The sequence below is a fragment of the Camelus ferus genome, chromosome 6 (genome assembly GCF_009834535.1).
Source record: "Camelus ferus isolate YT-003-E chromosome 6, BCGSAC_Cfer_1.0, whole genome shotgun sequence".
In the NCBI taxonomy this organism is placed as follows: Eukaryota; Metazoa; Chordata; class Mammalia; order Artiodactyla; family Camelidae; genus Camelus; species Camelus ferus.
Window position 1 is genome coordinate 29,628,638 of NC_045701.1, and position 25,873 is coordinate 29,654,510.

The 25,873-nt window shown below is 35.0% G+C and overlaps 3 protein-coding genes across 4 annotated transcripts in view; 1 reads left to right on the forward strand and 2 right to left on the reverse strand.

Moving 5' to 3' along the window:
• LOC102505575 (olfactory receptor 11G2) overlaps window positions 1-25,873 on the forward strand; it is a 442,453-nt gene that overhangs the window by 214,449 nt on the left and 202,131 nt on the right. For both annotated transcript variants that reach the window (XM_032481595.1, XM_032481596.1), the window contains exon 3: window positions 6,742-6,810. The gene's annotated coding sequence lies outside the window, so the exon portion shown is untranslated. The remainder of the gene's footprint in view (window positions 1-6,741; window positions 6,811-25,873) is intronic.
• LOC102515469 (olfactory receptor 4L1) lies at window positions 10,559-11,569 on the reverse strand. The gene has a single exon (XM_006191208.2). The coding sequence runs from the start codon at window positions 11,567-11,569 to the stop codon at window positions 10,631-10,633; it is 939 nt and encodes a 312-aa protein (XP_006191270.2). The 3' UTR covers window positions 10,559-10,630.
• Window positions 22,550-23,488, reverse strand: LOC102523966 (olfactory receptor 4K13-like). The gene has a single exon (XM_006191237.1). It carries the CDS (start codon window positions 23,486-23,488, stop codon window positions 22,550-22,552), a length of 939 nt encoding a protein of 312 aa, XP_006191299.1.

Genomic DNA, 25,873 nt, shown 5'->3' on the forward strand with positions numbered 1-25,873 from the left:
AATATTATATTTCTTAATAGTATAGCTAACAGTTTTATGCTACTTAAAATATTAATAGCTATTTTCATTCAGTTATCTTGCTATGAGCATTTCTGAGAATATCTACATGGCTAAAGATATTAACATAATTATTATCCTATTTACTATAAAATATTGTAATAAATTCTTGTTTTACAAGATGTTGTTTTTACTAAGTTAATTGTCTTGATGATCCTGGTGTACTTTGCACCACAGGCTTCAAAATCTGTTTCAATAACTTGCTGACAAAGAATGTCATCAGTGACTTTCAGATTGATTGATACGTCTGTCACTTATCTCCAAATCCTTACCTAATTCCAGTCAAATTCACTACTTAACTTATGGCTTAATGGAGATAGTTGTCCTAGACGTTGCTTTTATTACAAGAATCGTGACAGTTGATGAGAATTTTTTTATATACAAATGTTAAAATCTTCCATAGTTGTATGTAAGGTGACACTCCTTCCCACAAGTTTTAACTTATAATGCTTTATTTGCAGATCATTTGAAATGGTTTTTGTGTTTCCATAGTGATTGGTGATGAGGCATGCATTTTATTTATTGTCATATTGCTCATCTTAGCCATTTTTTCAGACTGGCAGAAAACACAACTATTTTCTCAGTGGAATGTCGCTTTTGTCCTTTTACTATTAGTAAGAAACATTTAACACTTTATATTACATTTAGTGAAAAATTTAAAGTTTTCCACTGATTATCACGTGACATGCAGCTGTGTATGAGGCCTGGCCCTGGCTGCTACAGGTGCCCTGGCATCAGGGCTAGCCCTCAGCTGCTACCTGAGAGGTCTGCTTATAACTGGTGTGCACATGCTTCTGTGCAGTGCTCACCACTTGGAATGGGAGCCACTTTGGAGGGAAGCTGGTGCTGGCTGCCTACTGGGTGGTGTGGGGCTGGTTCCCCAGAACATGAGCCATTTTGGAAGGACACCAGTTCTGCTCAGGCCACCTTGTGTGGGTCATGGCAGGAGCTACTTTGGAGGGATGCTGGTGCTAACTGGGATAGCCTGTCAGGTTGGGCAAGGCTGGTCCTCAGGAGAACGCTGAGATGGGGCAAACAACTAGCTAGGTTGATGGAGACTGACAGAAAAGGTGACTGTCAGTACTGGGCCAGCTAGCTAGAAGGAGAGTAAATAAAAAAATTGTGCCCTCCAGACTCTCATCCCCAAAGAAAATTCTACCACATCTCTGCTCCTACAAAAATTAGTCAAAGAATCTCCTTCTTGTGGGACCCAGATACTTCTCAAGTTGCTACCTCTGAGCTAGAACTTGTAGTGAGTAAGTTTGTGCACAAGCCGTTCAAGAACAGAGTCTCAGTTTCCTGCAGTCCTCTGGTCTCCTGGATACAAGTGCCACTGGCTTTCAAAGCTAGGCTTATGGGGTCTCATCTTTTAGGTGTAGATCTCCCACGCTGGGAAGCCCGACATGGGGCTCAGAACTGTTGCTCCTCAGGGGGCACCTCCGCGGCTCTGATATCCTTCCTGGTTGTGTGTCATCACACTAGGGGTGTGAGTTCTGACTAGACTGCCTCTCTGCCCTTCCTCCCCATCTCGAGGTGGCCTTTGCTTTGCATCCTTACTTGTAGAAAATCTGTTCTGCTAGTCCTCAGGTTCTTCTCAGAGATACTTTTATGTACAGAGAGTGTGCAGTTGTAGTTTTGGTGTGTCTGTGGGAGAAGGTGAGGGCAGGATTTTCCTACTCCAACTTCTTAATCTGGGCCTAGCATTTTTTCTTCTTTTCAATGTATATTTGAAGTATATTATATACAGTATATTGGACCTCATTTTTCACTTACAATATATCTGGGGAGTTTTCCATATTAGCACTTACAGAGTTCCCTAACTCTATATGGCTGTTTATTTTTCAATTTATTAATATATAACTTCAAAATATTCTATTCTAATTAGAAACATAGGCTATTTAAAATTTTGGGGATATCTTTCCTGCAATAATTAAACCTAATTGTATCATTTTTGAATGCATGTATGTGATGGACAAATCCCCGAACAACAATTAGAGGGTCTCTGTTATTGTGCATGTGTATGATGTTTTTTCTGGACTTTAATGGATTATAATTTATATACAATAAACTGAACACACTTTAAGTATACAGCTAGGTGACACTTTGACCCTGTATATCCTTACTAGTTACCACAAAAAAAGCACAAGATATAAAATATTTCCATCACATCAGAAGGTCCCCTTGAGATCCTTTTCAGCCAGTACATCCCTAGAAGTAATCACTGTTTTTTTATTATCAACATAGATTAGTTTTGCTCTTGAAAATAATATAAATGGCAATGTGGAACACGTGTTCTTTCGTGTCTGGCTTCTTACATTTAATGTAGTTCTTTTGAGATTCATCCATATTAATTGCTGAGAAAGATTTTATTTTATAAATATGTAACTGATGAGTCCTTTTCCCCTGTGGGGGTAAACATAAATAAAGCTAACAAGAGCATTTTTGTATAAGTCTCTCTATGAATATTTTCTCTCATTTCTCTTGTGTATACACCTGAGAGTTCAGTGCTGGGGCATAGTGTAAGAACATTTTTAACTACTGGAGAAACAAGCATACTTTTCCATAGTGGTTATAATATTTTTTTCTCCTACTGTCAGTATGAGAGAAACAGTTCATATGTATCCTCACCAACAATTTGTTTTTTTCAGTCTTCTATATTCAGCAGTTCTACCTGATGTGTAGTAGCACCTCACTGTAGTTTTGATATACTTTTCCTTAGTAAGTAATGATTGTAAGCAAATTTTCAAATGTTTGCTGGCTATTTGCGTATCTTCTGTGTACTGCACTTTGAAGCCTTTTGACAAGAAGACTTCATTTTGCACTCTGTCCTTTATAGTCCAAGTAAATATTTCTTTGCCAGAATAAATCTCTTTAAAACTTTGTTCATTTATTAGAAAACATTTTAAGATACAATAGCAAACAGTCTATCTTTTTATATTCAGATTAGCAAACAAGGCATAAATAGATGCAAAGAGATTTTAATATTTTAGGCAAGTCATAGAGTTCTTGATAGTGTAACGAAATCTGGGACTTAAATTACTTAATCATAAATTGCTGATATTGAAAGCAGAAAATAGCAGTTTGGAAAATAAAAGAGGAAGAAACTGAAAAAGATTTAAAGACAAGACAGAGGAGATGGAGGAGTTGGTTGGTAAGTTTGGTGTTTCATTGGCAGGATTGCTGGCTGACTTGGAGGCAGTAATATAAAATAAGGGATAGCTGTGAGGCTGTTCTCTGATACCTGTTTCTCCTGCACAACCATGCCTATCAAAGTTTTCACTCCAGCCACATCCTTCATGATTCAGGCTAGCTCACCGATTTCTAGCATTCTAGAATTTTCTTTCTCTTTCTTCTGTTTTAGTTCCTATATGCGTGTGTTATTTTGAAATTGTTAAGATTTCATTACTCTACAATTACCTGTTTGTTCTTGTTTAGTCGAAGCTGAAAAATTTGAAGAAAATATCCCTCTGTAGTAGCATTACACTGGTGTTTTAGATCATATTAAGCAGTGGTCTCTTTCTAGCGACTTTAATTCTAGTCATACAAAGTATAGACTAACAACGTAAGTAGAAGCCTAGCTTGCGTAGATAGGAGGTATGATGTTAGGGTAACAACACAAAGCTATAATCTATCAGTTTATTATTTGTGTATATTTATATATTTTTCCTTCCTTCTTTTCTTTTTCATTCTTTTATTCTTTCTTCCTATTTATTAGATGAATGTTTACCCCTATGGAGAAATCTATTGCTTTATAATTTCTAGTTAAAGAGAAGTCAATTCAATATTCTGAAATTATAACTCAAAAACCGGCCTTCAAATTCTAAAAACAAAAGTCACCTTAGTATTGAGGAAAGAAGCAGATCATCATAGGAGATAATTCAGTGTAAAAGAAAGGACCCCATAAAACCACCCTTTCACAATGGGGCTTGATTGCCAATTAAGTTCGCAATTAATAATTTGAGTACTTTAAGATAAATAGAACTCTGGGATTCTTCTTATTAGACATTCATATTTATTTATAATAAAAGTATGACCTGGGAATCTATTTCCCTCAAAAGCTTGACAAATCACCTTGAAATATAAGAGCGCTAAAGCTCCGTCTTCGTGCAGAGTGCACAATGGAGGTCTTAGTGCTGAAGAAAAGGAAAGAATTAGGTAATAAATCATTTACTAGTGAATCATACTTATTTTGCTAATAGGAAAATAGAAAATTTTAAAAGTACTATTAACTATAGCATACTGCTTGTTTAATTTTAACATATGAGGCAAAATTAGGGACAAATTAAGCACTGAGTGGAGAATATAAAAAACAACAGACAAATAATAAAATATCTGTTAAGCCCAGCCAACCTAGAATTCCTTTCCCCCAGGCCTACTTTTACCTTGGAGAATGTAATTAGACATTGGCTATAAGAACTTATAGCTCCCTCCCCAAGGGAGGAAAAAAGTGGGGAGCTGGTAAGGAAACAAAGCAAGGTATTGCTCCATTGTAATTAATATTATTTCTGTTTTCTTTTATGGCCAGTATTGTAGAAAAAGAAGTCATTCCAAATAACTTAAAACTACTTTATTTGCTGTTTTTGCTATTCTTTTTAAACCAATCTTTTAAATTTTGTTAACTATGTGAGAAATAATTTACATATGTTAAGGTGAACAAATCTTAAATGTATAGATTGAAAAATTGTATTTACCTTGTGCATGAATCTGTGAAACTATCATTCTTACAAATTATAAACAGTTCCTTTGAGTTCCTTTGCAGTAACTATTCACCAGCAAAGATAATGACTGTTCTGATTTTTCTCACAAAATATCAGTTTTATCTATTCTTGAATTTCATTTAAATAAAATCTTATAATATATATTCATTTTCTGTATGTATTCTACTTAACGTAATGCTTTAAAGACATATCCATGTTGCTTCATGTACCAGTTTAATTTTTAAAATATTTTATTTATTATTGTATCATTTAATTATTTTATTTTGGCAGGGTATGGGGAGGTAATTAGGTTTGTTTATTTTTAGAGGAGACACTGGAGATTGAACACAGAACCTTGTGCATGCTAATCATGGGCTCTACTACTTGAGCTGTACCCTCCCCCTGACCAGTTTAATTTCTTTTTAAAAAAATCCATTAGTGAGTAGTATTCCACTGTGTGATATGCTAGCCCCATCTTGGTGTCTACTTCTCAGATGACCTAAACTAACATAATTGATACAAAAAAAATGGTCTGAGAAACAAATGCTAAATGGAGATTTACAGCTGGCTCCCTCACCACCTGGTGGGCAAACAGGACCCTATTTCAAGTGGTAGATGGGATGCAGATAGGCCCTGGCATAACAGAGGTGCCTGATTGCACAGGTGGTGATCTGGGAATGCATCCTGTTGGAAAGGAATGCTACTGCAGGTGAATGACTCAGTCATTTGAAAGATAAGGGAGAAAAATTCCTATAAAAAGTAGAGTTGTTTGCCTATTTCTAAGTTATATGGATGCCTGGGAATAAAAAGAAATGGAAAGCCACTAAAAAGCAATTAAAAGTTAAGTGTAAGGACTTAAGAACTCTTTGGTAATTTACAGTTTCTTATCTCCTGTGGTAAGTAAGTAGACAGAGACAAGCAAGAGACTGAAGATCTAACATAGTTTCACAGCCCTAGAAAAATACCTTCATTCAAGGCATGTGTATTATGCTAAGGTCAGGGAACTGGTAGGGAGAAATCTAAAACCCTGAAATGGGTTGGGGTGAGTACATCTGGATAAATGCCCCTATAGGCTTTGGTTCTACAGACTCCTTCACCTTAGTAAGAGCTAGAACTTCCTCTGCTCGAGGAGCTTCAGAGGCTTCTCTTCTATAAGGCAACAGGTGACCCTTTAGGCCTGGACTGACTTCCTCTCCAGGATGGTACCAGAGTAGAGCTCCAGCATAACCCAGCGACATGCTGGGTCTGATAAAGAAGGAAAGAGACATTACACTATGGTAATTGTAAGATTTCACTTCCATGTTCTACCAGCCATGGGACTATTATTGAAGGGAGTATTAAAATCTCCTTCACGCATTGTTCTCTTGGCCTCAGTGGACATCTTTATGATAGTTATTTTTAATTCTCTGTCAGGTAAATCCCATAACCTTGTTTCATTAGGGCCAGTTTCTGGAGATTTATCTTGTTTCTTTGTTTAGAACATCTTTGCCTGGTTCTCCATTTTCCTTGATTCTCTGTGTTGGTGTCTACACATTAGACAAAACAGGTACCTCTCACAGACTGGCCTTGTGCAGGAAGAGATCCCCACCAATAAGTCTCTTCAGAGATTCTGAAGGCCTCTCCCAACTGTTTCTCTCCCCAGGAGGAAACAGGCAGCTTCTTGGCAGTGGTTTTCATTTTCTCACTCTGTGCTCAGAAAGTGGGTGGTGGGAGTTGAGGGGGTGGACCTATGGCATCTAGGGCCTATGCTGCCATCTCCATTCTCCCCAGCTGGCCGGCCTGTGCCAGAACCATCAGAGAGCCAGCGTTGGAGAGATACATGGTAGGTCTTTGGGAAGCCTCTGAAGGTGTCAGATTCATAAATTAACTCTTTTCCTGTACAGTGGCAAGCTGAGAGCTGGAATTTTTTTATCTACTCACTCTGCACTGAGTTATGGAGGATCAGTGACATTTACTGACCCAAGCTACTGCCTCTGCTTTCCCACAGGCAGCAAGACTGTGACAGACCTGTCAGAGCTCCAAGACTAGCAAGACCTGAATCTCCTTACCTGCCTTGGTGAGTCTGTTTTTTTTTTTTGTTCTCCTGGCGTTCAGTACACTTTTACTTAGTTTCTGATTTCGCACGGAAAATTTGTCCATGAATTGTTGCTGAGTTGGTGTGTTTGTAGGGGAAGGAGGGTCCAGGAATTCCTCCCATCCCATGCTAGTAATGTCGCTGTCAGCATCAAGTATTGATGCAGGCTGTGATGTGGATGGATCTTGAAAACATTCTACTAACGAAGAGAAGCCAGTCTCAAAAGACCATATCACTGTTCCCCTCACACCTCCATTAATTACCTAGGCAACCATTAATCTACTTTCTACCTGTAAAGATTTTCCTATTAAGGACATTTCATACAAATGGACTTTCAATACACAGTTTCTAGTGACTCATTTTTCAACTTAGCCAAATGTTGTTAAGATTCATGCATGTTGTAGCATGTGTCAGTGTCTTATTCCTTTTTATCGCTAAATAATATTCCACTGTATGGATAAAGCATATTTTGTTTAGCCATTCATCAGTTGATGAACATTTGGGTTATTTTAACTTTTTGACTATTTTGATGAAAGTGCTATAATCATTCATATATTTTTTGTGTGAATATGGACAACTGTTTTAGTCTTTTGTGTATGTATTTGAAATAAAATTGCTAGGTCACATGGTAACTCTATGTTTAACATCTTGAGGGACTGTGACAATTCTCTCAAAAATGGTTGCACCATTTTCTGTTCCACCAGGAATACATGAGCATTCCAATTGTTCTGTATCCTTGTTGATGCTTGTTATTGTCATCTTGTTGATTATAGCCATCCTAGTGAGTGTGAAGTGGTTTCTTATTATGAATTGGGTTTATGTTTCCCTAGTGACTAATGATGTTGAGCATCTTTTCATGTATTTATCAGCCATTTGTTCATCTTCTTTGGAAATTTGTCTATTTAGGTTCTCTGCCAACTTTTAATTATGTATCTTTTTATTTTAGAATTGTGAGAGTTCTTTATGTATTCTAGATACAATTTGCTAATCAGAATCAGATTTTATAAATATTTTCTCCCATTCTGTACATCATCTTTGCACTCTCTCCTGACTCTCGTTGATTCTGGGGTTTTTTGTCTGTTGTTTGTCTTGTGAGTTTTTATTTTTAAAACATTTCTGTGAGACTTAAGTGTATCCTGTATTCAAGGGACAATTTTTTTTTTACAGTGGATATCTGTTTTAATTCTGCCAAATGCATGAGCCTACACTCTAAAGTAGTAAGTTAAAAGAAAATTCTCATGTTGATGTGTTAGGACATACAAAGTGCGTGATGATAAGCCAAACCCTTGTTAGGGAGGATTTATTTTTATTTCCACCAGGAATCAAGTTGGGAGACATTTTTGCTTATTTCCTACTTCTGTTAGGTAGGCTTTCTTCTAATTTTCTCATCTTTTCAGAACCTGAGCCCTCAGCATGGCCCCCATCTATCTCCTTTCCTTGTTCAGGCCCAAAGGCCAGTCCACAGAGCACTCCCAAATGCCAAGTTCTGTTAGCAGGCTCTCTAGGCAATGGTGTTCTATAGATTCTCCCAGAGTAGGCAATCATTCAATGCTTGTTTATTTTCCTGGAATCAGCTTTCTAACTGGGCCTCACATGTGACTTTTTTACTTTCCTTTAACATCTTTAATTGAATTTAAAATATTTTAGATGTCTTTACAATTTTATATGTTTTATAACCCAACCTTGAGTGTGATATACTGACAGCATGTTTTATCAACTGGAGTATAATCCCACCCACCACTGGAGATATATTTTACCTTATAAATGGTTAGGATTCCTTCAATATTCAGTGTGCTATAATGTGAAGCTGAGATTTTTTTGGTTTACTATGTAGAAATAGAGCTAAATACAATTTCTTATAGCAAATATTCTGAACTTATTTAATTTTTTTCTCTTCCCTTTGCCTCAATATCTTTCTGTATTCCAGTTTATTTTGATTTAATTACAGAGCTCTAACACCTGTGATTTGATTATGGAAGTATGTGAGCATATGTGTACTCTCATCTTTTTAACAGATAACATCTCACAGTGGAGGGGCATGTGTTCTTTACTTGTAGTTCAAATTGAATAACATTCTGCTAGAATGTACTTATTTTATCTTTTGCTTATTCATCCAGTAATTATGTATGAACTGCTGTGTGCCAACGTGTGCACTAGATACTGGGATATATGGAACTTACAGCCTAAAGACAATGCTGACATTAACCTATAATTAAACAAGTAATCATTACCATAATTTATGCAAAGATTGGAAATTGCAGGATGTTGTAAAAGAGTAAAATAATGAAATTTAAACTGACCAAGTACATAAAGGGAAGATGCTCTAAAATGAAATATTTTATCTGGGTCTTATACTCACAGGGGGAGTTAGCTGGGTAAAGAGATGAATATTATTCCTGGTGAAGGGAACAGCTTGGAAATAGTGCTAAATTAAGAAGATGCCTGATGCTTTGGAGAACTGTAAAGAAAGCAAATGTGGCTCTAACTTTATGAAAAGGAGTAGATTGGAACAAAATTCTGGAGGCAGAACATATTTTGTAGGGTTTTGAAGGACAATTAAGGATGTGAACCTAAGTCCTAATGCTATGAGTTAGTTGTAGTCAAGTTTAGTTTTTTTTTTAGATGCTGCATCACTTATGAAGTTTTATTTAAGAGAAATACTCATAATTTGTATGGGACAATTATAGGTATAGTATAAAATTATTTCACTAATAATTATGTTATGAACATTCTGATCAACAATATGCTGTAAGGTATTTCAACATGTGAACTTCTAAACATGAAGTTAGTTTGCCATACATTTTAAAGAAACTCGCTATCAAATGTGCTACAAAGAAACTGAGAGTTGCACTTTAATGACATCACTCTGGATGGTTCTGGAGAATGCATTGAATGTAGGAAAAAATTTATGTGGTGGTTTAGTATTAATTATGAAATGATTCCTTGAACAAATAAGAAATGTTGGCCTTGGACTGGGAAAGAATACTTAGGATTAATCATCAGTAAGTGCGGGATTCCCAATTTAGCATGAACTTCCCCTCTCCTCAACACTCGCAAGCAAATAAGACTTTGCTTATAATTGCAATAAAAATTATGAGCCTACCAAAGGCAAATTGACCTGTAGTTTTATGTGAAGCACTTGAAATAAACAGTTACATGATATATTACATAAAATCAAAGAGTGTTCTTCTACTTTTATGTATTCAAGTTTGAAAGTCAACTATGTATATATATGATGCTTGTTGCAGCCTTTGGTTTCAAGGCTGCTCTTTGCAGTTCTATTGAAATTGTCCTTCTATTGTTTTTCCCTTTTAGTATCTTATATTCACTCTGGCATCTTATAGATGTGATACTGTGAAATACAATAATTTTTTTTAATTTTTTGTATCATTGGTTTAAGAGAAAAGATCATATTTTTCCCTTTGTTGTTTACATTCTTTGAAAGGTTATTTGTTCAGGGGTCCTCATTTAAGAGAGTATAAATTTATGACTTTCATTAACAATCTGTATCAAAATTATCTCTAACAGAATTTACCATATATTTTAATCTTTATTTCTTCACTGATATATATTGACTGTCTATCATAAAAATATTTAATAATTTTATATGTCTGTTTTGCTGTAAATCACTAAATTTCATTATGTGTTATAAAAGCATTATATGTGACTTTAAATATTTTATTATATTTTCTGCCCTGATAATGATTCTAAAATAAGACAGTGCAACCATACATTACATATAATCCATTCAAATTCTGTTAGGACAGTATTTGAAAGAGTATTAATTATATAGTCCTAAATTCTAGAAGTTCTGTGTAGAGCTAACATGTTGACATTGTAATTTTCTCATGGCTTTTTGCATTTTCTGATTTCTCAGGGTGTAAATATTAGGATTCAGTAAGGGTGTGATAACAGTGTAAAATACAGCAAGGATTTTATTACCTGCAAAACTACTGAATGGCCAGGCATAGATAAAGATGCATGGCCCAAAGAACAGAGTGACCACAGCGATGTGGGCAGACAGTGTGGACAGAGCCTTGGAGAGCCCTCCAGATGATCTTTGTTGCACAGTGACCAGGATGACGGTGTAGGAGACAAGCAGGAGGAGGAAACAGATAAGTGAGAGCAGTCCACTGTCCGCAATGACAAATAATTCCAGAGTATATGTTTCCACACAGGCAAGCTTAATCACAAGGGGAAGGTCACAAAATATATTGTCAATGATGTGGGGGCCGCAGAAAGGCAAGTTCACTGTTAATACCATCTGACTCATGGTGTGTATAAAGCCAATTGTCCATGAAAGCACAACAAACCCTCCCAGCACCCTGTGGCTCATGATTGTCCTGTAGTGCAGGGGTTTACATATGGCTACATACCTGTCAAAAGCCATGGCTATCAAAAGAGTCATCTCAGCACCTCCAAAGAAGTGCATGAAGAACATCTGGGCCATGCAGCCCCATATGGAGATGGTCTTGTGTTCAGCGAGCAAGTCTCTGATCATCTTGGGTGTGGTGACCGTGGAGAGACACAGGTCCAAAACAGAGAGGTTTCCAAGGAGGAAGTACATGGGAGAGTGAAGGGAGGAACTGCATGCCACTGTGACCATAATGAGGATATTTCCCAACACGGTAGCCCCGTAGATCAAGGAGAATGTCACAAAGAAGACGATCTGAAGTTCCCATGGTGCAGAAAACCCTAGTAGAATAAACTCAGTCACCACAGATCCATTACTCAGATCCATTTCCTCCACTCAGAAAGGTTCCAGAAGTTTTCTACTTATGGAAGAGATTTTTTTTTTTAAAAGCCACAATTGTGTTGATGTCTTCTGATTTCTATTTGATGAATAATAGTTGGTGATATGAGAGCATGTATTCTTAAATCTCAGACCTTCTTGAAGCTGTTTTCTCAAATTCTTGCATTACCATTGTTCACAGTGAAGAGCTTGTGTGTTGTGTGTAAATGTATGTATGCGGTGGGTGGTTTAGAAGTAAAGAGTGCAGTGAGTTGATTCAAACATTTAGATTTTGCTTTGATTGTAAAGTATCTGACTAAATTCTCTTTACTTAACTTTTTAAACACCATTTGTAGGATCTAGAGGGGTCAAAAATAATCAATAACAATCACATGATTCCTATGTGCTAAGCAGTGTTTTAAGAGTTTCATATACATTAACACACTTAATGCTCATAGCAATGCTATGAAGTTTTATAATTACTCTAATTTCGCATATGAAGAAACCATAGCATAGATGTAGTGAATGACTCATCCAATATTACACAGCTAAAAAGGAACAAAATTGGTATTCAATTCCAGTCAGTCTGACACCAACATGTGGGCTTATAGCAATATATCATATTGCCTCCAAAAGTAAAAGAACATGTATTTATGGTAAATTTTTTAAGTATCAATTAAATTTGTTTGTTCCATTCATATGGAACACAGCAGATATGATTCAACAATTATGTTGGAATCCCTCTATGTAATTAACTGCATATTTTTTTTCCTTATACAAATGAATAAATTCCATCTAGGGAGTTTACCATCTGGAGAGATTAATTATCAAACAATAAAAGCAAGAAAATATTTACTTTAGCCCATGAGATATGAAAAATGTGGTAAGAATTTTTAAAGAATGGAAACCACTTCCAAGTGTCACTTTCGAGATATAGCTTCAAGCTTTGTTGTCCTTATCTTCAAAACATTTAAAGTAAAAAGAATTCTTATGATCAGTAAACTAAAAGGACAAGGCTTAGGGAATGTGTGAGGATTTATAAGAAGAAAAGAATGAAGAGCAGTGACTAGGAAGCATGGTATATCATCACCATTACTCAACCTTAATTCCCTCAATTACTGTCCTACCTTAGATATTTTTAAGAAATGGATAATACCTACCAATTAGGGAAAATAAAAATGAAATGATGTAGTTCCTGTAGGTCAACCTCTAGGAGTGTAGAATAGATGCTGAAAAGTGGACTGTGGACCTGGAGGAGCACACAGAGGATAGCTCCACACCACGCCTTCTGTGAAGGGGTATCTTACATGATTATCATGTGAGTGAGCAGGAAGGTTGTCAGTGAGACTTTGGTGACAGTAATTGAAATAACTACATGCACTTTAGAGAAAGGACAAGGCTTGATAATTAATACAATGAATATGCCAGCTTTAATTTGGGAACCAGTGCCTTTGTTATGGAATTTTATGATCCATGATATAATTAAAAACAGAAAATCTTGAATATGAATTTGATTCAGTTAAGCAGAACTTGATTTAAAAGGTTTATTTTGACCTTTTATTTTATTTCAGAGGGAATGCTAGCGTTCATTTATGCTGTTGGTTTTTCCAGCGTTTGTTCTCTTATTCCTCTTCTTCCTTTCTAAGCATGCTTTCTCAAAATAGTTACTTGATTCTGCACTTAATATACCTGTTCTTATATTATGAGAGTACAAAGGCAAGGGAAATGAAAAGGAATAAATTATAGTAGAGACAATCCTATTAGTGAAGAAAGTTTTCTTCCTCTTGAATAATCAATTGCACATTTCACTATAATTACCTTTAGTCAACTTATGATGGGCTTTGGAGGATTTTGAAGATAGAATAATAATATATTAGAACTAGGTGGAATTTTGTAATCATTTATTCTTCACATCCTGTTTAGTAAATGAAAAGTCAAGATCTACATAATTAATTAAATCTTCCCAAGTCTTAGAGGCAGAACCACCCCAAGGCTATGTCATGAATATTAGGTGAGATGGTGCAGGTATAAGCTCCTTGCTAGGCACAGAATGAGCACTGAGAGGGCATGTGTTGAATCTGAGTCATTTATGTAAGTCTAATATAATCCCGAGACTTTTCCATATGAATGTCTATTAGGAAGGGAATTAGCCATTACCTGGTTAGTAAATTGTTGTATATATATATTTCTGATCTTGCCCATGTGTATATAATACATATAGTACTTAATATAAGCATAATTGATTCAAGTAAATATTCTCTTCCTTTTTCATTATAGGCATTTTAATAGAATAAACATAATTTTAATCTTGATGAATTTCATGTTTCTCTAAAATTACACATACTTACGCTAAAATATAGATGGAACCAAAAAAAAAAAAAAAAAAAAAAGCTAAGTAAAAGAAGCCTGACACAAAGGACCACATGCCGTATAATTTTGTTTATATGAAATGTCTAGGAATCTCAAGTCTGTAAAAACAGAAAGTATATTAGTTGTCTCTTCAGCTGGTGACTGATTGCAAATGGGCACAAGTTTTCTTTATGTAGTGGTGAAAATGATTTAAAATAAGATTGTGCGTAGCTTATAGTTGCACAGCATTATACATCTTAACTTTTATTCTGGAGCTAAAATTATCTTTAATATATTAATTTAGTGTTTTTAAATACAGTTTTTTAAGTTTCTAGTACTATCCAGCTGCTTGTACTCAAATTTATTTCACCAAGAGATAATCAATAATATGCTACAATCCAATACAATCTAGTTTAAAACTTTATTAAAGTCCTCTATTTGAATTTATAATCTGATTTACTTACGTATTTGGAAATGTGCTCTTCTCTGCTTTTATTAGGTTTTTTTTTTTGATATTTTTCTTACTATTTCAAATACTCATAAGGAGTTTCCTGAACTTTTCACATTTTCCTTCATTCTCTTGAATATGAACATCCTGTAAGACTTCTCCCAATTTAAGATCTCATTTGTGTGTATGGTCTAATTGTAAGATTTATATGGAGAGTTTCTAAATATTTCTGATCATTAATTCTCCCTTGCTAGCTTCTTTTCCAACTGCCATTATGATATACTTATTTACATATTCTAGCTACACCTGAAACTTGATTAAAAGAAAAGTATCCCTATTCTATCAAAAAAAATGCAAGTTTCTAGCTTTTCCATTATTTTCAATGATATTATGAGTTATCAGGATGCTCAGGATTTACTTTCTCTAATTTTGTTCGTCATTCCTAATCACTTACCGACTACTGCCCAATTTTACTCTGCAATATCAATTTGAGAGAATATACCTTTTAAATTTTCATGGAAATTGTTGGTTATAGCTCATTGTCAAATAAGTATGTGATTTCATGTCTCAAAAGACAGAGACTTTTCCTTACAAACAACCCAGAATTAATTAAATACTGTCTTCAGTATACTAGCCTTCCAATGAATAACTCTCTATGATATCTTCACTTACCTGCTCTAATGGCACAGAATGAGAAACAACATGTTCAAGTAGCTATTCAAAATTAGAAACGTACTTTTCATTCTCTGTGATACTCTTCATCTGGTTCTGGATACGATTTTCTGCCTCTTTTATAAAGATGTGAACCGCTTTGGAGAGAGATTTGTTGGAGCGCTGGGAATCCAAATTTCACTGGGAGTTGTTAAAACACTGACTCTGCTGCCCTAGCATGACCACCAGAGATGTGCCCACTTAATTTCAGATCCTGTAATATGCTGTTGCTCTCCTTGAGCATGGGAATGATTAAAAATGCATGAGAATGTTGGTTGGGTGGTTGTGATACGGTAAGTGTAGGCATCTTTGATTTGATAGACTTTTCCGTTCCCTCATGTTAGTCCCCAGCTGTTTTCTTCACAACTTTGCAGTCATTTTTCAGATGTGTAATCTCCAAAATCTTCTGTGCATAACATTCCTAATATAAAAAATGGTCTATGCGTGTTGTAATTTATTCCTAAAGCACATACTGTGTACACATTAATGTATTAGAAGTAGAAATTGTTAAAGATAAAGTTAGAATAAATCATATTAAATTATTTATAATTTGATATACATTAATGTTACAACTGACTGTTTTATGTTCACTAAAATACTCACAATTATTTCTTTGATTTAGGTACCTTACATGAGAGTTTCAGAGAATATTTATATGGCAAAATGGTTTTATTATAAAATATTGGAATAAACTTGTTTTACAAGGTGTTACTTTTACAAAGTTAATCATATTGATCCTGGTGTACTTTGCAACACAGGCTTCAATATCTGTTTCAGTAACTTGCCAACAAAAGATGTCATGAGTAACTTTCAAATTGGTTGATATGTCTGCCACTTACCTACAAGTCCTTATTTAATTCCAGTCAAATTCACTACTTAACTCATGGCTTAGTGGAGATTTTTGTCATAGACTTTGCTTTTATTATGATACTTATTACGATTTATGAGAATTATTTATATACAAATGTTAAAATTAATCCATACTTTTATGTAAGGCATAACTCTTTCTCATAACACGTAACTTACTCCATCACTTGATTACAGGTCTTTAGAAGTGGTTTCTGTGTACTTTTTGATAGTGTTTGCTGATAAAGAATGCATTTTATTTATTGTCATATCATTCATGTTAGCCATTTTTACAGACTGGCAGAAAACACAATTATTTTCTCAGTTGAATGTGTCTTTTGTCCTTTTGCTGTTAGTAAGAAAATTCAAAAACACTTTTTACAACATTTAGATGAAAATTTAGAGCCTTCCATTGGTTATCATGTGACTTAATATTGCCAAGAAAATGATAGAGATTTATTTCATATTTTATGTTTATTTTAATACTTTACTAATCCTAATCACTAGCTAATATATCAAGATATGGTATAGATGTTCAAGTTCATTGTTAATAATTATGGAAGCAATTCCATATTGTAAAATAATGTTTCTTAATAACTTAGAATTTTTTAGCCAGTTTATTGTTGGTTCTGATAGTTCATTGTTCTTTTACTTTGTGATTTAACTGATAAAGAGTTTATATTATGGGTACCATTGTCAGTTCTGCCATTTTATAATAGTTTACATGAATTTTGAAAATTAGAATGATCTTCAATCCAAGGTTTACTTTCAGAAATATTTTTAAAGCCCCTAATGAAGTTGCGGGGGATGAATTCAGCTAAAATAAGATAATATAATTTTTAAGTAACCCCTCCCCCTTACTTTGGCACACCTAAGCTATTATTAGAGTGATAATTATTTATTGACTAATAATTTGTTCAAAGCAAATGACTGTAAAGAGGCGTGCTTTCAACCCCTTTGTCTTTGGTTAACTCAAATTTTCTTCAGAAGCTTTTAATGCCCTATGTAGCATGACCAGGTAACATACAGAATTTAGAATACTTTAAAATAACCTGTGGAGTAAATATTAGTAAAGGTTATTTATCTTTTAAAATTAAAAGACACATAAATAGATGTTCTCATTTTTTTTCATACCTGATTAATTGATTTCTGCCAGCTTAAGATGTACTTACTCTCCTTGGGACAATGGGATTAAATAACTTTTAAAATGATTTTTTAATTCAGTCTTCTCTTTTGGTTCAACTATGAATTCCGACCCAATATTCCTCCAGGTTCTGTACTACTCACATTAATAGCCTTATTTCTTGATTAAATATGCACCCTAAGTCACTGGCCAGGGTAAAATTCTGTGATTCCTGATATATGTCTTCCCTCTCCTCAGATGTTTAGTACTCTCAGTTTATATTCACTTTACTGCATATTCCTTGCTACAGAGATTGTGTTTAGTATACACTTCTACCTGTACTTTAATATCTTATTTTTGGTTGATTTATTGAATGAATTTCCTTCCTTTCTCTAATATCCTTCAGCTCTTTAGTGTGGAATATACTGTCCTTTGACTTTCTCCAAGGGAAATATTGTGGGACAAAATTTATGTGTTCTAACTTCAAATTTGTTTTCCGGCAGCATAAGTTCTTACAGTGTAGGTATTGCTCCAAGAAATAAACTTTATTTACAACAAGTTCTCAAGTGGCTAAAATGAATTCTTGAAATAGATACTGAATTCAACAAAGCTCAAACCTTTCCAGGGCTCATACTGTATGTCAGGAACCTGTCCTCAAGGAATCTTATTATTAGAAATTGACCCAAATAATCCAGTGCTAAATGTGTTGATACAGGTATGCAGTAAATGCAAACTTTGTTTTACATAGCTTGCAAATTTCTCATAAAAGAGGCCAAATTTCCCAAAAGAGGCAACTGTGCCTTTAATGATAGGTACGACTTTGCTGCTAAGAGAAGCAAGAAGAAAAATCTAGGCAGAGAAAATTATATACAGGAAGATATGGAAACATAGAATATTCTGACCTATTAAATGAGCAGAAAATAGCTAATATGTTTGAAATATATGATAGATTGGTAAAGGGAAAGGGAGAGTTTTTGATGAGGACATAAGTTAGATTAGAATAAGAACTTTGAAAGGTCTTCAGTATCAATCAAAGCAATGTGGAATATATTCTGTAGTTAATGGGGAGCTGTTGAAATGGTAAAACAGAATATCAAGAGAACTGAGCTTCACAAGGTAATAGTAATAGCACTGTAAAGTATTAGTTTAATAATCTAGGTAAGAAATGATGAAAGTCTGAGCATGGAGAGTAATAGAGAAGAGGGTATGATTAAATTATCAAGTAGCACTGTGAGGATCTGGTAACAGAGTGTGCATGATTGATGACAGTATGTATGGAGTGGTGAGGTCCAAAAATATTGTCTGTAGATTTTCTGCATCAGAATCGAATGAAGTAGGGACTTCTGGAATGGAAGACTGTGGAGACTGGTGGACCCTCTCTCCAACAAAAGAAACATTTAACTAGAGAAACTCATGAAGAACAGTAATTGGGTTCTCTGAAAATTGACCTAGGGCATACAGAAAATAGAGAAACATGATTTAAGAAAATCTACTAAATATTGTTAAGATGAGTGAGTCTGGCATTTAAGCCCCACCACCAATTCTCCTTGCCCTTCCCCACCAGCACTTATGGAAGCCTACTCTGCTCTATTCTCAGTCTTCTGCTTCAGAAAGTTGTGGTCAAGAAGATAGGGACTCTCATTCCTCAGAGCTTCCAGTCTAGGGTTGTGGTTTAAGGATTCACCCTGGGAGGATAAAAAGCTCTATTCTGGATAGACACCAAGGAGAGGATGGAAGCTATTTTCCCCCACCCAACTCCTACTTACAGGGCAGAGATTCCACTTATATGAGAAATTTAAAGCAGTCAAACTTATGGACGCAAAAAGTAGGATGGTGGCTGCCAGGGACTGGGTGGGGGAGGAAATGGGGGGTTGCTTTTCAATGGGGATATAATTTCAGTTATTATATATATATACATATATATATATGTGTATATATATATATATATATTATTCAGTTACATATGTATATATTATAGTACTCTAGGGCACACTTACAGTTTTGTCAAGAGGATGGTTCTCATGTTAAGTGTTCTTACCACAACAATAATAATTTAAAAATTCTACTCCAGACACAGCAAGTTGAGAATACTAGGGCTCCCCTCAGTACCTCTATCCTCCAGCTTACTTGAAGAGTGGAGTTCATACCAGAAGGGGCAAGCTGAGATGACTAGGCTTGCTGCTCCTACCCCTAATGCCCATTCATAGAGCAGGGAGATAATTTCGGGAGATGTGGCTGCTGTCCTTGTCCCCAGCTCCTGTGCAGTGGCACACAGGTTCCACCCAGAAGAACTGGCATACCATGAGTATGAAGAACTCCACAGTTCCACCTGAGTGGCCTGCCTTTATTCAGAACAGAGCTTGGAGCATTCTGTGTATAGAGACAATGTCAAAAATAATGGTACTCTTGTAGAGAGCAATAAACAAGGCACTCATAGCACTGTGATACTGGTATCAACAAAACAAATGCACAGCAAGAAGAAGTTTAAGATAGAGAAACAAAGCAGAGACAAACAAGAAAAATTCTACTGGGATCACAGCCAACCCTGGGGATAAGGGAAGTGATGGCATGCACTGGCTGCACCCACTTAGGAGAAATCAGACAAAAGCATGGGACAGAATTGAAGAGATTCTCTAAGCCACATGCAGATCTGTTTATAAAGAGTGGAAGCCTCATTGACTCAAGAAGCTTAAGGCAGTCACTAATTAAATAGTCTGAAAAATAAGCTATACAGAACCAAGGACAACGCCTAGGAAGCCAAACTTAAAAATAAAAATCACACAAATTTCTCATAGTCTGGAAGACAATGTGAAAACCCCTGTCTGTGCACCTCCCAAAAATGATTGGAGAAGGAGCATCCAACTATTAGTCTCTGACTAAATGTGGGACAAAAATGTAAACTCCTTGAATTATGAGAGCAGCCTCCAAGCCACATGCATGCACATCTAGTAATAAAGGATAAAATTCTAACTGGCCAGGGAGATACAAGCAAAACCATTGACCAATAAGTGGCTTGCGATGTCTCAGGGGTAGCCAGACTGGAAGATTAAAATCAAGGAAAAAAATCTGGACAGGGCCATCAGAGACTACATACTGCAGGGGAAATAAACTTCACAGAGTTCAGAGTTAGTTCAGCCAAGTCACTAAAGGAACAACCAAGCAAATAATAACAAGAACATCAACACTAGAAGAGAGAGGTATCAATGACCCCAGTTATTTCAGTATATTAACAAAAATGTTTAATTTTCAACCAAAAAAAATTCTCATGGGTTGCTATAGCCATCTCAGTGTGGTACTGGCATCTCTCCTAATTTAGGTGTAATCCCACATGCATATTTCATAACCTAGAGAATAAATTGTAAAGTTAACCACCAATATCTCCTTGATAAGGAAAAGTAAAAGAAAAAAGAATTTTTAAATCTATCAACAAATATGATATTTACACAATTATAATAACAAACACTTGAGGAAGGAAATATTCTTAGTTTCTTTTTTTTAAACACTTTTTATTGATTTATAATCATTTTACAATGTTGTTTCAAATTCCAGTGTTCAGCACAATTTTTCAGTTATATGTGAACATATATATATTCATTGTCACATTTTTTTCTCTGTGAGCTACCATAACATTTTGTGTATATTTCCCTGTGCTATACAGTATAATCTTGTTTATCTATTCTACAATTTTGAAATCCCACCTATCCCTTCCCACTGTCCACCCCCTTGGCAACCACAAGTTTGTATTCTATGTCTATGAGTCTATTTCGGTTTTGTATTTATGCTTTGTTTTTGTTGTCGTTGTTGTCGTTTTTGTTTTTGTTTTTTAGATTCCACATATGAGCGATCTCATATGGTATTTTTCTTTCTCTTTCTGGCTTACTTCACTTAGAATGACACTCTCCAGGAGCATCCATGTTGTTGCAAATGGCGTTATGTTGTCAGTTTTTATGACTGAGTAGTACTCCATTGTATAAATATACCACTTCTTCTTTATCCAGTCACCTGTTGATGGACATTTAGGCTGTTTCCATGTTTTGGCTATTGTAAATAGTGCTGCTATGAACATTGAGGTGTAGGTATCATCCTGAAGTAGAGTTCCTTCTGGATATAAGCCCAGGAGTGGGATTCCTGGGTCATACGGTAAGTCTAGTCCTAGTCTTTTGAGGAATCTCCACACTGTTTTCCACAGTGGCTGCACCAAACTGCATTCCCACCAGCAGTGTAGGAGGGTTCCCTTTTCTCCACAGGCTCTCCAGCATCTGTCATTTGTGGATATTTGAATAATGGCCATTCTGACTGGTATGAGGTGATACCTCATTGTAGTTTTGATTTGCATTTCTCTGATAATTAGTGATATTGAGCATTTTTTCATGTGCTTTTTGATCATTTGTATGTCTTCCTTGGAGAATTGCTTGTGTAGGTCTTCTGCCCATTTTTGGATTAGGTTGTTTATTTTTTTCTTACTGAGTCATATGAGCTGCTTATATATTCTGGAGATCAAGCCTTTGTCGGCTTCATTTGCAAATATTTTCTCCCATTCCTATTCTTAGTTTCTATAATCATAATTTTACTAATGGTAAACTACTGGAATATTTGTGGCTGTCTTTTTTTTTTTTTCACTATTAATTGCATACTTCTTCCATCTTCATCCAAGATCTCCAATGATGGTGATTCTTTACTTGGTAGAGTGAACCAAATTTTAATTTTTCCTATGTTATGCAATTTTCATACTTTTACTACTTGATATGCAAATACTGTGAGCACCACAGAGAATCACTTGGCTTTCAAACATCATGATTTTTCCTACCCTGTTTTGTAACAGCAGTCCAAGTACACCTTGATCATTGGGATCAATCTTCTTAGCTGGTTTAATAAACTATTTTCCATTGAATCAGAGGCATAAGTAGACTGAAATGTCTGGTGACTTTTTGCTTTAAGGTCAGTGAAAATTTTTTTTAATCCTTTTGTTGGAAAGATTTATTTATTGGAAACTATGACATGTAAAGGAGGGGAAGGAAACAAAAATTTATGAATGCTATTAAAATTTTGATAAAATATTTTTAGTTATAAAAACATAGATTTTGTAATTAGAAGTAGGATCTGATTCTAAATCTAGTATTTACAGTTTATGTAGCTAGTTTGTTAAATTTGGTAATGCTCAGTTTTCTACTGATAATGTGTAAATGGTATTCTCTATTTTCATAGCTGTGAAGTTAAGACAAAATGCATGCAAAGCACAACATACATGGCTAGAACTCAATAAATGGTATTTTAGAGTCTAATTTTGTTTATAGAGAAATTTAAAATTACAACATGAATGATACTATATTAGAATGGTTTCTACTTGGATGCACAATTCAGAATGTTTCATTGCATATATACTTGTGTAGGGAAGGATTATCATTTCCCAAAATATGACTCATATTTAGTACAAAATCATATACCTCAGTGTCTTTAGATGATTATGATGGCAGCAACAATGGTGATGCCTTTGGTGAATGTAATATTTCAGTTAAAAGGTTGATCTGAAACTCATATGCTTGGTCTTTATTTTTATTATTGCTTTCTTCATGTCGTTATTCCTAAATGAGTAGATGATTGGATTTAAAAGAGGAGTAAAAATTGTATAAAACACAGAGAGGATCTTATCTACGGAGACACGGCTGAATGGCCATATATAGATAAAGAGGCAAGGTCCAAAGAATAGTACCACCACAGTAATGTGAGCTGAAAGAGTGGACATGGCCTTGGAAGACTCACTGAATGAGCGATGCCAGACAGTAATCAGGATGATGCTATAGGAGATGAACAGAAAGGTGAAACGGAAAGAAGAGAGTAGTCCACTGAGTGCAATGTCTAATAGCTCCAAGGTGTAAGTGTCAGTGCAGGCAAGTTTGATCACCCGAGGCAGATCACAAAAAAAACTGTCCACAACATTGGGACCACAGAATGGTAAAGTCACTGTGAAAACCATTTGGGTAATAATGTGCACAAAACCAGTTGTCCAGGAAAAAAGTGCAAGTCCAATGCAAGCACGATGGCTCATAATATTTTTGTACTGGAGAGGTTTGCGTATGGCAATTAATCTATCAATTGCCATGACTACAAGCAACATCATTTCATTTCCACCTAAAAGGTGAAGGAAAAACATCTGGGCCATGCACCCTTCATAGGAAATGGCCTTATATTCACTAATTAAGTCACAGATCATTTTAGGAGTAGCAGAAGAAGCTAGGGACATATCAATCAAGGAGAGGTTGGCCAGTAGGAAGTACATAGGAGAGTGTAATTGAGGGTCCAGTTTCACTACTAAGATAATAATGAGGTTACCTAATAAAATGGCTATGTAGATAATGGAAAAAAAGAAAAAAAAGAAAATCCGTAACTGATGAAATTCTGTGAGTCCCAGCAAAATAAACTCAGACACTGTGGAGTGATTTTGTTTTTCCATTTGTTTGGCTGTTGGCATATGTTACCTAAAACAAAATCAAAATAGATTAAAGTCTGTTAGTTAAAGTTGAAAGATAAAATACATATTCATTTAACTTCGCTTCATAAAGCTCACTGAAATGTGCAAAAGAATCAAAAGTATTGAACAACATTGAATTCAAAAATGTTTTTAAAAAGGACAGACATAAGTTCTCAGCAGAGAGTATAAGGAATATCTGCCATAAACCAAGATATTTGAAGAAAATTGAAGCTGTCTATGTGGAACTCGTATCTGGATTAATCTTGAGAAAAGTGATTATCTCAGTTGTGAGAGAGTATGAAAGTTCCTTGCCAACTTTGTAGAAGTTTAGAAATAGATATATTGTCCTCCATGGACAAAAACACAGGACACTTCCGTCTTGAAATCTCTTTCTACACTGCATAATAGTAAGGGTCATGTAAGAGAAAGAATGGCCAAATGCTTCTCTATTTAGAAGCGGGTTCAAGAAAAATGAAATTGAGTAGATGGAATATAGAGCATTGACAATCTGGGAGTCAGTTCTGCAGTTCCTGCTGAAAGTCAGATGAGCAGAAATAATCATTATGAGTCTTCATGACACATGAATCTATGGTTGGCCAAACTGAGAGGACTTCTCACAGTTTTTTCCTGAGGTGGAAGAAGGGTCCAAATATTTGTCTTCTGTGGGCCCTGACTTTCCTCTGAGCCTATAAATTTAGTAGGTCTGGAGGTATAGTGCTCAAAAATAGCCAAATTGGATGCTTGCTGCTGGCTCCCCACTGCCTGACAACTATTTCTGTAAGTGACTGAATGTCAAAACAGATCTGTTAAACATTCCTAACTTTTATAAGGATATTATAATTATAGATCCCTGATAAGCAAAGGGGGCTCTTCAGGGAACATATCCTTATTGTTCTAGATGGGTAAGCAGACCTATGTAGAATGACATCCATTTAAACATGAATAATGCTAACCAGAAATTTTGAAATTTTTCAAGTGAGACCTGAAAAAAAACCCAACAAAAAAGGGAAAAAACACAAAAGTTTATATCTGACTGAAGACCTCATTATTAGGAAAATATAATTAGTATAAAAATGCTTTGAAACCTTTTAAGAATTCATATAACTGCAAGGGGGTAGTATTGCTCAGTGGTAGAGAGCATGCTTAGCATGCCCAAGGTCTTGTGTTCAATCCCCAGTACCTCCATTAAAAAAAAAAGTTGAGAGAAATGCAAAAATAATATAATAAAGATCTCTGTACTGTTATTCAGAATTAGCAAATGCTTGTATTTTTATCATTTTACTTCACAAATTTTAAATAAAATAAAAAATACCAGTGGAGGTAAGGTTCACTTATCATCTTGCTAATTTATGTGTGACTTTTAAGAAATGAATAAGTGATATCTGGTCATAATATTCTGCAAATACAAATTTTATTTTTGCTGATGAATTGCTATTATAAAAAGGTACAATTAATATATATGTACATATCTATTTTCATGTGAAAGACTTTTTCAAGATTATATTTTTAGTAGAATTACTAGTTAATTTTCAACTAATCAAATAATGCAGAATTCTCAACAAGGGGTTATATAAATTTATGCTACCACTTCCTCACAAATTTGGGTTGTTTTTTTTTTTAGTTCTAACCACTGTATTTTATTGTAGGAATACAAAAATCATAAAATGTTAGGAAATCACTTTATATAATTAACAATATTAAAGAGTTGGACAAAGTACATAATTTTTAAATGACAGTAAAATAAACATCTAATAAATGGAGACATATTAGGTTCATGAATTGTAAATATTCCAATTATCTTTAAGTTCATGTATATATTCAACAAACTCCCTGTGAATCCAAGCAGTTTTTCTTTTGAAATTTGGCAAGTTGATTCTAAAATACAAAAGACCAAGATGAGCCAAGGCAATTTTTAAGGACAAAGCTAGAGGATTTGTACTACAGTATACCAAGTCCTACCTATAAAGCCATATTATAGGACAGTTTGATTTTGGCTCAGGGATATAAATATAAAGGAATGAAACTGAAAATATCCAAAAAGCTCTACTTAATGATAGCAGCAAATAGCACAGTAAAGTACATTTGTGGAGAGACAAACAGAGCTGTTCACTGGTGAGCCCAGAGGGTTGCACTGTAATATGTTAGCAGGTGCTGGTGGCTCTTTGGGAAGGAGGCTCTTCCCGATGTCCGAATTCCAAAATATCAATAAATGCCAGAATTTGGCTTTATCATATTCTCTTAAAAAGCTGGCTTCAAAATTCACATTGCTTAGCTTCTAAGATTTGACATTTTAATTTTTTCTTCCAGTTTTTTCTCAAGTTTGCCTGATAACAAAGTAGACTAGGTAGCAGGTGAGATAACTTTCCT